Source organism: Oryzias latipes, chromosome 3, assembly GCF_002234675.1.
Source record: "Oryzias latipes chromosome 3, ASM223467v1".
In the NCBI taxonomy this organism is placed as follows: Eukaryota; Metazoa; Chordata; class Actinopteri; order Beloniformes; family Adrianichthyidae; genus Oryzias; species Oryzias latipes.
In genome coordinates this window covers 31882081-31894507 of record NC_019861.2, presented here as the reverse complement: position 1 = coordinate 31894507, position 12427 = coordinate 31882081, and the positions used below count along the sequence as shown (strand labels likewise).

The window sequence follows — 12427 nt, the reverse complement described above, 5'->3', positions numbered from 1 at the left end:
GAAGCTAAGAAGCACCTGGGCTGGGATTTGAAAAACCCACAACCTTGGCATTATTCGGGCCAACAATAGTCAAGAGTTTCATGATCTTAAACAGCAGTTAGTGTAAAAACACAGTAAAGTGGCTAAATTCAAATGACCCTCAAACAAAGTCGGTCATGAAGTTACTGCCATTAAATATTGTTATGAAGTGAGAAAAAATATTGGGAGATGCCATTATGTAGCTACACAGGTGGGAGAAAGTGTTTAAATGATCAGTAAAATGAATCATTCAAGATTATATGGAGAGGCTGCTGATTAGATGCAGATTTACTCCATTTACATTCAATCCACACCCAGGTGGACATGAGGTTTTACCTGTTCACACCCAATGAATTCTACATCCAAAAGCTCTCGCACACATCCTGACTGCTTTTACTGTCTGTCAAAGATGAACATAATATGTGGTTTTACAGAAAAGCTGTTTCTTAGACAAAAATATCAATAGATTCTTACAGAGTTGTTCTTATTGCTTTGCCTTTCTCACATATTATACTTTAAAACCCTGTAGTTGTTGATTTTGTCATTTGAAGAAACTTTGAACTGAGAAAACCTTTAGAATAACAATAAAATAGCATTCCACTGTTTTAAATGTCAGAATAAGAAACCCCTGTGATACAAAAACAAGTGCATTGAAAAAACGGACTTTCCCTGAATGGCGCAGACCTCAGACATTTATCTATTTTGCTTTGTTTGATCTGTGTAGAAATTTCAGAAGAGTCAGTAAGATTCATCGACTAACATTTGCTGCTGTTACCATACAGCTGACCTGGAAAAAGCAGCCATGGTCTAAACCTTCAATTATCCTCCCTCACAAAGAGCTTGATGCTAAAACCCATTGTGAACTTTAAATGTTATACTTCAGCTGTGTGTTTGGCCAAACAACGGCAGTAGTGTGTAAGAACCGGGTCAGCATTTGCTTTGTAGAATTCAGTTGTGCTTTGAAGCGGATGTTCCATCCAGAAATATCTGCAACATAATCACTGGAAAGGATAGAGACCATTTCTGGATTTATTAGAGCTAAATGGTCAGGGTTCTGGAGTGCAACCTAATTTCTAAAATGTGTGATCAATAAAAATCTCAGGTCAGTGTGTCCGGCTGTTAGAGAACATTTTTTATTTATTTTTTATTATGCGGCTCTCAAAGCTTGTGGTCTAATCCAATCAGAGAGAGTGAAAGCCGTGAGAACACCTCTGATTGGCCGACATCCAGATGTTGCTTTAAGTGTAAGGACTCCATTAGCATAGGCTGCGGTCAGAGGGAGGTGAGTATAGCTAGCCGTGTTCGATGTATGAGAGCTGATTCAATAAAAGATCAAGAAAATGTAAAAATGATAAATATTTGGTCCAAGTGTGTGGACTTTGATTAGAAACGATCATAATCAGCCAGAGCAGGTCTCTTAAAGCTCCGAAGCGCCTTCAAGAGGCAGTCAGCTACACTGCAGCACCATCAGACTGTTGTGGTTCCATTTTTTCCGAATGCTGACTACTGTAAAAAGCAGTTTATCTTGTAAAATTGGTAGTTATAGATCCCAAATAGAAGTAGAATGGTGCTGAAAAATGACCCCATCAGGTTTAAATGGTACTGCACACACAGCCGTTTCCCCTTAAATGAAAGTTATCTAACTTTTCATTAAAACAGAGCCAGGTCGTCAGAAAGATTGACAAATTTGATAATTTAACAACTAGGGCATTGTGCAGTAATGTTACATTTGTTTACACTTGTGTATTGACAGCACAAAGACAGGACATTAAAAGAACTAAAGAAAAAGAAGTGGCTGAGAATGCAAATAGAGGAAAAATGGAGTTTATGATGTCATAACTGCAGTATTTGACTTATTTTATTACAACTAAATCATTCATTAATGCTTGTCTTCATGTAGAAAGTGAGAGAAGAAGATGGAATAAAAAAAGACTTAAAACATAAAAGTATTTTTGAGGCTAAGGAATAAACCAAAATCAAACTTTCTGATGATCAATTTGTAGACTATCTGGAAGGAGGGGGTTTAGGGGGGGTGATTCTAAAATCTTCTGTGCTGTTTTCATGTCGAAGAGAACGGATCAACCCTTTAGTCTAGAGCTCCGATGACTGTCACTGATGCAAGGCTCTGGACTAAAATACAAAAAGACACAGTGCACATCTACCTAAAATTTCCAAACAACATCCGTAATTGCAGAGCTGCTCCCAGAGCAGGTAGGAACTCTATAACTGCTGGCGTCGCCCCAAGCAGCATCCACAGCGGCCCAGCGGTCACGCTCGGAAACACTTTAAATCGTTTCATGGGAGCAGGCTATTTTCAGCCGCCAGATCTGTGGCAGCCATCGCTCTGCTTATTTGTTCAGCCAAAAAGGTAAATTCCTTAATCCAGCTGCTTCCGCCTGGTTTGCAGCATTCATAGTTGCTAATCGTGTTAAACAGAAGAGGAGACATGACTCGGAAGCAATATAAACAAGCCTTGAAGCACCAGGCTGGAAGCTCAGCAGGATCATCTCGGAGCAAACTGCTGAAGTGCTCCATCAGCCCCAACCGAAAGTACGAGGCGTGGTGAGACACCCCGAGGCTGCGCCAGGGATGGGAGAGCTGTTAACTCTCCTTAGAAGAAGGAAAAATGGAAACATAAACATACAAACAACATGACACAAGAGAGCAACAGCATTCTCCCATTAGAATCCTGATTTTAGATGGCAGCCCCACGGGCTTTGTTTACAACTGTTTTGAGCCCAATTAGAGACCAATTCCAAAGTGCTGTGAACTAAATCTACTTACACTAATTCTCGTCAAGAAAAGTGGAGGATGATGACAGCAACATGACAGGAGAAATGACAGTTTATATCCGGGAGACGAGCGGGGTTTAACTGTGTTGGAGCAGCTTACCCTGTAGTAGTCGCTGCTGTAGATGTCCCTGGACATGCCGAAGTCTCCAATCTTAACCAGGAGGCCGTTCCCCACCAGGCAATTGCGGGTTGCCAGATCTCTGTGCACGAAGTGTTGGGAGGCTAGGTAGACCATGCCGGAGGCAATCTGAGTGGCAATGTGCAGCATCTGGGAAAGGCCGAGCTCTCCATTGGACTGCAGTGGCTGACCATCAACCAGGATCATGGAGTCGGGGCCATGAGCTCTGCACGCCAAAACAAAACAGAGAAGTTCAGCTTCGATGGCATGAGAAGAAAGTCCTGTACCGATGATGTCGGAATATTAAGAAGGTAGAGGGCTTTCAGAGTAACAGAGGTGTTTTTCGTTGCTCACAAATCTGTATTTCACCTTGAAGAGGTAGACTGTACTAAATCTTCTTTTGAAGTTTTATAGCTTTTGCTGATAACTGGATGTAGAACCCCTTATTGTGTATTCCACGTGGCAGAATGTTGAATGGGGCAGCCCCTTTACACAGTAACCCAAAGCTGCTTACCGCTCTAATACACCCTCATCCTTTCACTGCTGGAGCTTTTTGGTACCTGTTGAGGTCCATTAGCATAATAAAGAGAGAATATGACCAAATATTAACATATTAACTATAATCTGCAAGCACTCAAGCTGCTTTAATTCCATGATAAATTGTTATGCCTCTACACGGCTAATTTAAGCTTCGGCTTTTCTCTCCGCAGAAACGTTTTCCAATATGTCAGGAATTTCATGCAAACTATCGGAACAGTTTGACTGCAGGTTTCCAGGCGACAACAAGGAAGTAATTTCCTGTGCTGAGTTCCTGCTGTCTTCATCCCCTCTTCGTCACTGTGATTAGAGTCCAGTCTTGACGCAGGAGGGGATGCACGACTGTTACTCTCCCTCTTCCCGTCTTTCCATCTCCATTTTGGAGAGGCTTGGTGTAAAAGCTGCAGTCTGGTGGATTTTCTTAGCACATGTCCTCTTCTCTGACTTTACTGACAACCCGTTGGTGGCTGATTAAGCGCCGGCTGCCCTCCTTTTATCTAAACGCTGAATTGGTCCGCCATATCAGATCCTCCAATTGACTCCCGGCACATCACATCCTTTAAATGTGACCAAAAGGACCAGCAGACCAACAATCAGCAACGTCTTGCACCTTGCATGAAAGAATTTCATCATGCGCAACATTGCCTTTCATTTCAGGAATGATTTCCCAACAGAAAATCTCCACGCACCCTTGAGTGCACACAGACACACACACACGTGTACACGCTATCACCCTCACACTCACACTCAATCATAACATGTCATCTTTTCATCCACTGCTCAAATTTCGAAAACAAGAAAGACCACACACACATACACACACACACACTGCAGCAGCTGTCATGGCACTTGAAATAGCACACTTCTATCTGTGACTCCTCTTGAGCGGACTCACATCAGCTCCACTGAAGCTTCCCATTACCAAAGCCGTCGCTGTAGAGGCATGCTGCCGCCTTTTTGAGGTTTATCAGAGGTCACTTCTGACAAATATTTGGAACAAAAGAAACATGAAAGCTTCAATAAAGCTCCAACGCTGGGAAGAGGGCAGACTTTTTTTTGTTGTTCTTTTTACAGACCAAATTTAGATGTAGCAATTGGAGGTTTTTTTTGGACCCTTAATGAAGTTTTTACATTTTCATCCTACCAATAAGTCCAAACACTAATGTGTTACTTACCCCGGTAATGATGGCGCTCTAACACCCCTTTCGATTGTCGTTTAGCTCACAGTTCCACACCGGTTCCGCCTTTTCATATTATTACCTAATTCCTCCTCCCACTGTAAGTGACTAGAAGGAGCCATCTTTAGTGTGAACTGATTGGCCCAGAGAGAAATGATTACCTCAGGAATTTGTTAAGGTCGCCGTGCTTCATGTATTCGAACACCATGATGAGCGGATCTCCGTCTACACACACGCCGTAGAATTTAACAATGTGGTCGTGCTGCAGGTTGGTCAGCAGCTCCGCCTCCCTCTGGAAGTCCTTCCTGGCCGACAGGTTGGGATCTTTCAGTGTCTGAAGGAAAAAGGAATCAAACTGTGAGAGGAAGTAAACATTGGATTGGGTTGTACACTCAGATCGTGTTGCCTTAGTGAAATAAAACAACTATTTTATATCTCTGGGAACTTAGCTGCTGTGTATTCAAGATTTCTTTTTTTTTTTAATTCAAGTAAATTTAAAATGTTGATTGCAATTGTTTCTACTTTTTTGCCTTTTGTTGAGAGCACTGGTTAAATGTAGTTTATAAATCATGAATAAAATATAGAAAATAAATAAAACAACTTGTTCATGATGTTCCAATTACAAGAAAGTTTTTTCTCCTTTACTTCAGGTAAAGTACATTTTAGTGTTTTTAGTCATCTCAGAGCTGGTTTAAATTGGAATTTTGAATGGATTTTTTCTTGGATCAAAGGTTTGTCACCAAAAGTGACGATGGGCCACCATGTCAAACAATTTATTCTTGTACCTCAGTCACATGGACCTATACTGGGCTGGGTGCCGTAGGCTTTTCGGTATTCCGGCCCGAGGAGGGTTGTAGACAAGAGCGGCTGCATCTTAGGGCTTCAAGCTCATGCAGCCGACCCATACCATTGTTGTGCTTGTGGTACATGTACCATGATGTATTTGTAAGTATCATGCAAGTTGAACGCATTTACGGTATACTTGCGCCCCACACTAGTCTGGATGTGCGGGGAATGAGTGAGCACCCCAGACACTCATAGCAAACCCACAAAAACTATGAGCTGGTTGCCTAATTTCCTCAAATCTAACAGTCAGGCGGCTCACAAGGAGCATCCACTTATTACGTGAACAGTACTGCACAAATCTTTGGGTGGGGTGACATAGGAACAATCCCTAAATGCATATACCTACTTGACCTTATCTTAAGCCTATGTGTTGTTTAGGTGTCAGCTATGACCTGTTGCCAACAGCATGTCCATAAAAAATGTGCATGACCATTTTTCACCCTCACACCCTCAGTATTCAACCCATATCCATCCATATGAGGAGTAGTGATAAGCCTTAACTTCAGTGTGTGTCCAGTTGTGTTTCAAATAAAATGTACATTTTCTCTTTTTTTCATGTAAAAGACCATTTCAGACCACTATCAGTCATTTTGACCATCATTCACTCATCTGTTTGGTTTGCCTTCATGGATTTCTGTCTGCATGGAAGCCATTAGATGGAAAGGCACTTTCATTCTTCTTGTCACTACCTTCTGTCCTTGTTTAAACAGTAACTGTTTGTTTTCTCAAATCCAGCAGATTACAGTGCTCATGTGTTTGTTTAGACAATCTTTTCTAAGTCCGACCATCAGCAGCACAGAGACTTTAAACCAAAGAGAAGCTGTGGTGGTGGTGGGGTTCAGGTTTCAGGTACTTCACATTCACGCTGAAAAACACCCCAGTGTTGATGTTTTTTTGCACTGCAAGTCCACATGACATTAAGAGCTCTGCAAGGGCTGAAATGTTCGACTGCATTTATGAAGCTATCAGTCGCTGCTCTGAAGTGCAAACCAGACTCAGACGTTTTCACACAATCAGCCGGCACCTCTATAAAACATTCATTTAGGTTCAAGACCAGCAGTATTAAGTGGCATTGGGGTTTGTATTTTCTTAGATGGTCTGCCAAGTTTTCCAATTGAAATTTTGGATTAAAGACGCTTTCACTTAAACTCAGAAAAATTTTACCCATAGTTATTAATAAAAGTATGATCTTTATTGCCTTTCCTTATGCAGACGGCGGAATTCTGAAGTGGGGTTTTTATTTCAACATGTTTGTCTGGTTTCTGCTTCAAGTTTTTCTACACACAAACTACTCCACAAATATATAAATGACCGATATTTATAATAGAAAAAAAAGTTAAAAAAACAAATAGAAACCTTAATAAAGGTTTAATTACTTATAAATTGTTAAAGGGGGTCTGTTTTTTTCAGCCAGGAAACTCTTCACTTCTCTTGCAGTATTTCCTGCTTTTAGGCAAAAATCAGTTGATCCAAATGCATCTGCAGTTTAGACAGTTTTGTGATGAAATAAAAACATCTGCTGTCAGTTTGTATCCATTAAGCAACACTGTTATTAAAGAAATTTAAAAAAAAGATTTAGAAAAATGATCAAAGAAGTTCTCTTATGAAGAGGTGGAGAAAAGAATCATTTAAAAAAAAGAGTTGCAATAAGATGCTTTATTGCAGCATCCGTCTCAGAGGAAGAGGACTCATCATCAGCAGCAGCTGGAACGCACACAAAGTCACTGCTCTCTACGATCTCGGCCTTGGATCTTGCTTTTGCAGCCTGCTGCTCTGATTATTACAAACGAAATGGCCTCATGATGCATTTACTCATGTGTGCTCTGCTTTTTCAGTGAAGGACTGGGGATGACTGAGGTGTACCACAGTGGATATAAACGTCCATAACATCCTATTACTAAATCAAACTACACCGTTGATGTCTTTTTTCTTTTCATCCGGGCATTCCAAAAAAAAAAAATGATTACCCTCAAAGTGCGTGGTGACAACATCTTAAATTAAAGATGAGATACAATTTCAATGATATACAGAAAGTGCTGCCTTTGTCATTACATGCTGTTGTATATAAACTCAAGAATGCAGAAGTGTTTGTGCTTTGAGGGTCTAAACTGAGGCATTCTACTGAGGAATTTTCCCTATTTAAAAGAATTTGGAAGAAAACTACAATAGATAAGTCCGGTTCAGTTGCTGGTCTAACGTTAATGTTCACTCCGCCCTTTGCATGTTCATATGATTTTTGAGTGTTATGCATATCTGCATGAATGTGAAAGCAGACCAACAAACTCAAGAAACATTTAGACAATCTCTTCTGTACCAATTCAACATTTTATTTAATAATGACTGAAGAAAAACCCAATCCTAGTTTGTAAGGTGAGGATCCTTGGTGTTGTTGAAGAACTACAGTACATCATGCACTGATGTGGGATAGCATCCCATTCTACCTACGTTTCTCTCAAGTCCTCCATTGTGTTTTTGTCGGTCATTCTGGCTCAAAACCGCTCGCCAAAGCTGATCCCACAGTGCTCAGTGGGGTTAAGGTCAGGACTGCTAATGGGCTGTTCCATCATCCCTCTCCCCAAATTCTGAAGGCAGACTCTGATAAACCCACACTGCAGGGATGGGTCTCATCAACTTGAAGCGAAGAGTTCATTCCCAGATTGTAAAGCTTTGGGAATATGATTTCAACAGGATCCCAAGCCCTTTTTCCCCTTTTTTAACGAACTCAATACTAATTATGATAGGAATGAGTTTTGCAGTATAGACCCCCCTCGCCACACATCCTCTACTAATAAAACTATCTCTTGGTGTTGAAATTAGAACAGTCTTCTCTTAGTGTCATATATCTTTATATATTAAATCCAATTTATTGGTGCCAAAGCAAAAGCAATCCACAAAAAAAGAAGAATCTGTCGAAACAAGTCAGCATATTTTTTTCATTTCAGTTCTGCTTTGCATGCAATCATTTCATGTTAGTTAAGATGCAGCAGCATTAAATACAATTAGATAAAAACAGAATTTAAAACCTTTTTAAGAGTTTTTCCTGTACTAACAAATCCTGAGACCTATTCATAATATTCACTGCTTTTTTTATATTCTCATTCATGTTTCATGCGTTTCAAGTCATCCATGATTTTAATTAATTGTGAATGGCAGATGTAAATAAAAAGCTTTCAGGCAGGCTCGGTTTTCCATTCATCTGTGGAATGCGCTGCTGTTGTTTCTGAACAGCTGACGATCTGATGGAACTGAAGCCAGAAATGCATCACTTTCGACGTGGCCCAAGACTGAACTGCTGCAGTCGCACTAATGGACACATGTGCAGCAACTAGATGATTTTACATAATATCGTAATACTATCTGATACTATATGAAATCATAAGTATCATTTGTTTAGCAGAGTTTTGACAGATTACATGAACAGATAAACAAATGTCACTGTGCAAATGTTTTAAAGGTATACTCTGATCATCTTTTCATCTATTTTCAAAGCGTTTCTACCTAAAATAAAAAAATAAAATAAAAACCTGCATCATTTTCTTGGACATGGTTTCTGCAGAGCTGCAATATTAGAGCGATCCAGGCCAGATGCCGGCTCAGACCAGGAAAACCAAGATGTACATGGATCAAATCATCTACAGGTGGATGCATAATAATGGAGCGGAACGCGGAGCTTGTTTTCTACATCACAAATACGCTCTTATTCAAACGCCAATTTTTTTTCCATATGCCTCTGTTTCAAAACAGTTTGAATAAAGACATGCTCAGAAATGCAATTTTTTGCTTCATTTTCTCAATATTTGTTCAGAAAAATGCAGCAAGAACATGTTAAAAACACCAAAAATACTATCTTCATTGGCGTGGGTCTTTAAGGATACACATTTACTTTGGTACTGCAGTGCTAATAATTATGTGATAAAGAGAGTTTTACAGTAACTCTGACTTCAGTGGATTTTACTCTGCAGCTGCTTCTACCCACTGACTCCACAACAGCTGTGAGTGCAGGACGTTAGTGCAAATTATGATGACTTTCACTAACTGACGAAGCCTTAATGTTGCAAATCTCACGTCTGCAAATGATGTTAGCTTAATAGAAGACCAATTAAGTTTGGAAAGTTTGCATTTAATTTGATGGAGATGTGGTTTGTGTCCCATTTTGTACATTTTTTAGAAAATATAATCTATATAACACTCTGTGTTTAAAAACATGGAAACATTTGCATTTGCTGTTTTTTTTTTTTTTACCAGCTGGATTGCAGGGCATGCAGGACCACATCCTCTCCCTCTTTGGAGGGACAGACTGTGAGTGTATTGTTGTAAATGTGGTTCTAGAGTCTAGAACCACAGTGGTAACCATATACTAAAACTCTTACTCCTAAAAAAAGTGTTGATCCAACTGCATTTTAGGTTTAGAATCTCCAGATGAAACACATTATTTTTGATCATTAATTTATGAACTATTGTTGAAATTCTGTTTAATTTTAACGGTGCAATTCTTAAATACTTAGCTTATTGAGCAACATTACTGCCTTTATGCCAAAAAAAAGGCACGACATTTTAAAAAGGCATGCTGTTTTTTTGGGTGAAAATGATTAGTTTTCTTAGAATTCTCAGGAGTATCATGAGTGTGTGGATGTTCTGATCACTAAAATATTGTATGAAATCATATTTTTTTACTTACTCTGTTTTTCTATGCTTCAATGTCCTTATTCAGATATCAACAACTCCCTCCTCCCCACCAGCTCTGAATATTAGATTGTAACCTTGAGACAGCTATCTGCTAAAGTGGCATAAAAAGGTAAATATTTTCTAAAAGAAAAATCATTTAGAAGCAGAAGAAAATTGACATAATATTCAAATATTTGTGTTTCGTTGCATGGCTCGGCGTGGGGAATCACATGAGGACGACTGATAAATACTGGTCCTGACGTAGGTTTTCTATCACGCGTATGACCCGGATATCGGGTCCAATATTTAGCCTAATATGCTTGATTACTTTATTGGACGGCGCTCCAGCAGTCCTGCAGTTAAACACAGAGCAGTGTGTGATTTGCTGCACCGTGATCTGATGAATAATGTGGACCTCATTAGTGGGACTCTGATCTGTTTCGGTGCAGCGTAATTAATAGACCAATCTACCCACTTATACCCGCTGCATGTAATCAGGAGATGTTTAAGGGCAAATAAAATATTTAAGAAACTGATCTGTTAAGTAGAAAAAAAAAATTACAATAAAAAGGCTAAACTAAATTGTATTCACCCCTTTTTCATCCTACCTTTCTGCAGAAGTTTATCAAAAAATTTAGACCACTTAATAGGAGAATGGTCTAGAATTAGGCAACAAGTTCCGATCTCATCCCTAAAATTCTACAATTCAACCTGGGACTGCTGGAAAGATTTCAATGGTCAAAATGTTGATACATTTTAAAATTCATTCAAAAAATGTTCAAAAATAATTAAAGCCTACTGTACGTGAAAAAAAAGTAAAAAGTACAGTGTGACTGTAAAAAAAAAGAGTTTCTAAGAATTTCTGCACAATCCTCAATTACCAAAAAGTAGGTAAACAACGCACTGGAGGAAATCCCAAAGGACTGATGGTATGTCCCACCACTGGGGTGAAAACCAATCAAAACAATTCAGGATAATCTTTCTGCGACACATCAGTCCTGCATCATCTCTGCAGGAAGGCATCTGACTGCGATGCAGCGACCAAACTGCTGTCATGGCATCTTAACTCGAGAGTTTACGAGTTTTCGCCTCACCTCTGTACAAATAAAAACTACTATTATTTTTACTCAAGTACTTGACAAGAAATAATCTGCATCACTGCACTGATTAGAAACCATAAAAGTCAATGTCCTGCTTCAATAAGCAGAACCACACGCCTGGAAACGCACCTTGACAGCCACCAGCATCTTGTCCTTGGTGGGGCTCAGGTTGTAGCACTCCGCCAAAAATACCTTTCCGAAGGCTCCTTCGCCCAGCTCCCTCTTCAGGATGATGTCCCTCCTCTTTATATGCTGCACAACTGAAACAAAAACAAGGGAAAGGAAGTGTTGATTTCTGGCAGGTGCAAATACTACGGTGGGAAATTCGAGTCAAATACAAAGAAAATATGAACAAGGAGAGCTTTTCTGCATTTAATAGAAACATCTCAGAATTTCTAAAACCACACAGCACAACACAGTTTTATGTTTCTATGTTGATTAGTGTCAATAGGATCTCCCACAAGTGTCAGAAGAAAACATTAACAGAATGCCTGATGGAATCCAAATGTTTCATTCAACTTTAAAGACGCTCAATAGAGAACATGACGAATGTTCGGGTTCAAGTGGTTGGAACTCTCTGGGGTGTAAACAAATGCTGCAGCAACGCTGGAACTGCCAAGCTGAACACGTCTTATCTGGATTTCTCAGTTTTACTGTCAGTACAGAGGCGTCGCAGCATGACGTCATGCCGTGACAACTGAACACCGAAAGGTGTCACCTAAAGAATGTTTGCATTTTATCAGATTGGATGAAAAAGGTCTTTTTGCTAACCCTGTGGCTTGCTCTGCTTTTAATTTATTTTAAAAGCATTCCCAGTGGTCTTTTAATGAAGAGTATGTCATTTTTAGGATAAATAAAAAAAAAAAAAAAAGAGTCATTTTCTAGGACATAGTTTTTGCAGAGCGGCAGGAGTTCCTTAAGGGCTTGTCACACAGTCATACGTAAATTCTGTACATTTTGCATGAAAATTGGTCATTTGTGAATATACGTGGAAAAGGTGAGAAAAGTTGTGCACTGTATTTATTATGAATGAACCACTGTAAAACCACGAAAGAAGTAAGAACAAATCACGCAAATAACATGTAAACCAACATAGAACATGAACTGTACGAGATTATTGCGCTGTTTATATCCAGTTTATTAGTGATTTGTGCATCAATTACTTTTAACATG

General features: G+C 39.5%; 1 protein-coding gene across 3 annotated transcripts in view; it reads right to left on the bottom strand.

Annotated features, from left to right (window-relative positions):
* ntrk3 (neurotrophic receptor tyrosine kinase 3) overlaps positions 1-12427 on the bottom strand; it is a 229911-nt gene that overhangs the window by 18733 nt on the left and 198751 nt on the right. For all 3 annotated transcript variants that reach the window (XM_023953663.1, XM_023953662.1, XM_023953664.1), the window contains exons 13-15: positions 11384-11514; positions 4805-4977; positions 2911-3154 (exon numbers count right to left, since the gene is read on the bottom strand). In XM_023953663.1, coding sequence (XP_023809431.1) covers positions 2911-3154; positions 4805-4977; positions 11384-11514 — 548 coding nt within the window. The remainder of the gene's footprint in view (positions 1-2910; positions 3155-4804; positions 4978-11383; positions 11515-12427) is intronic.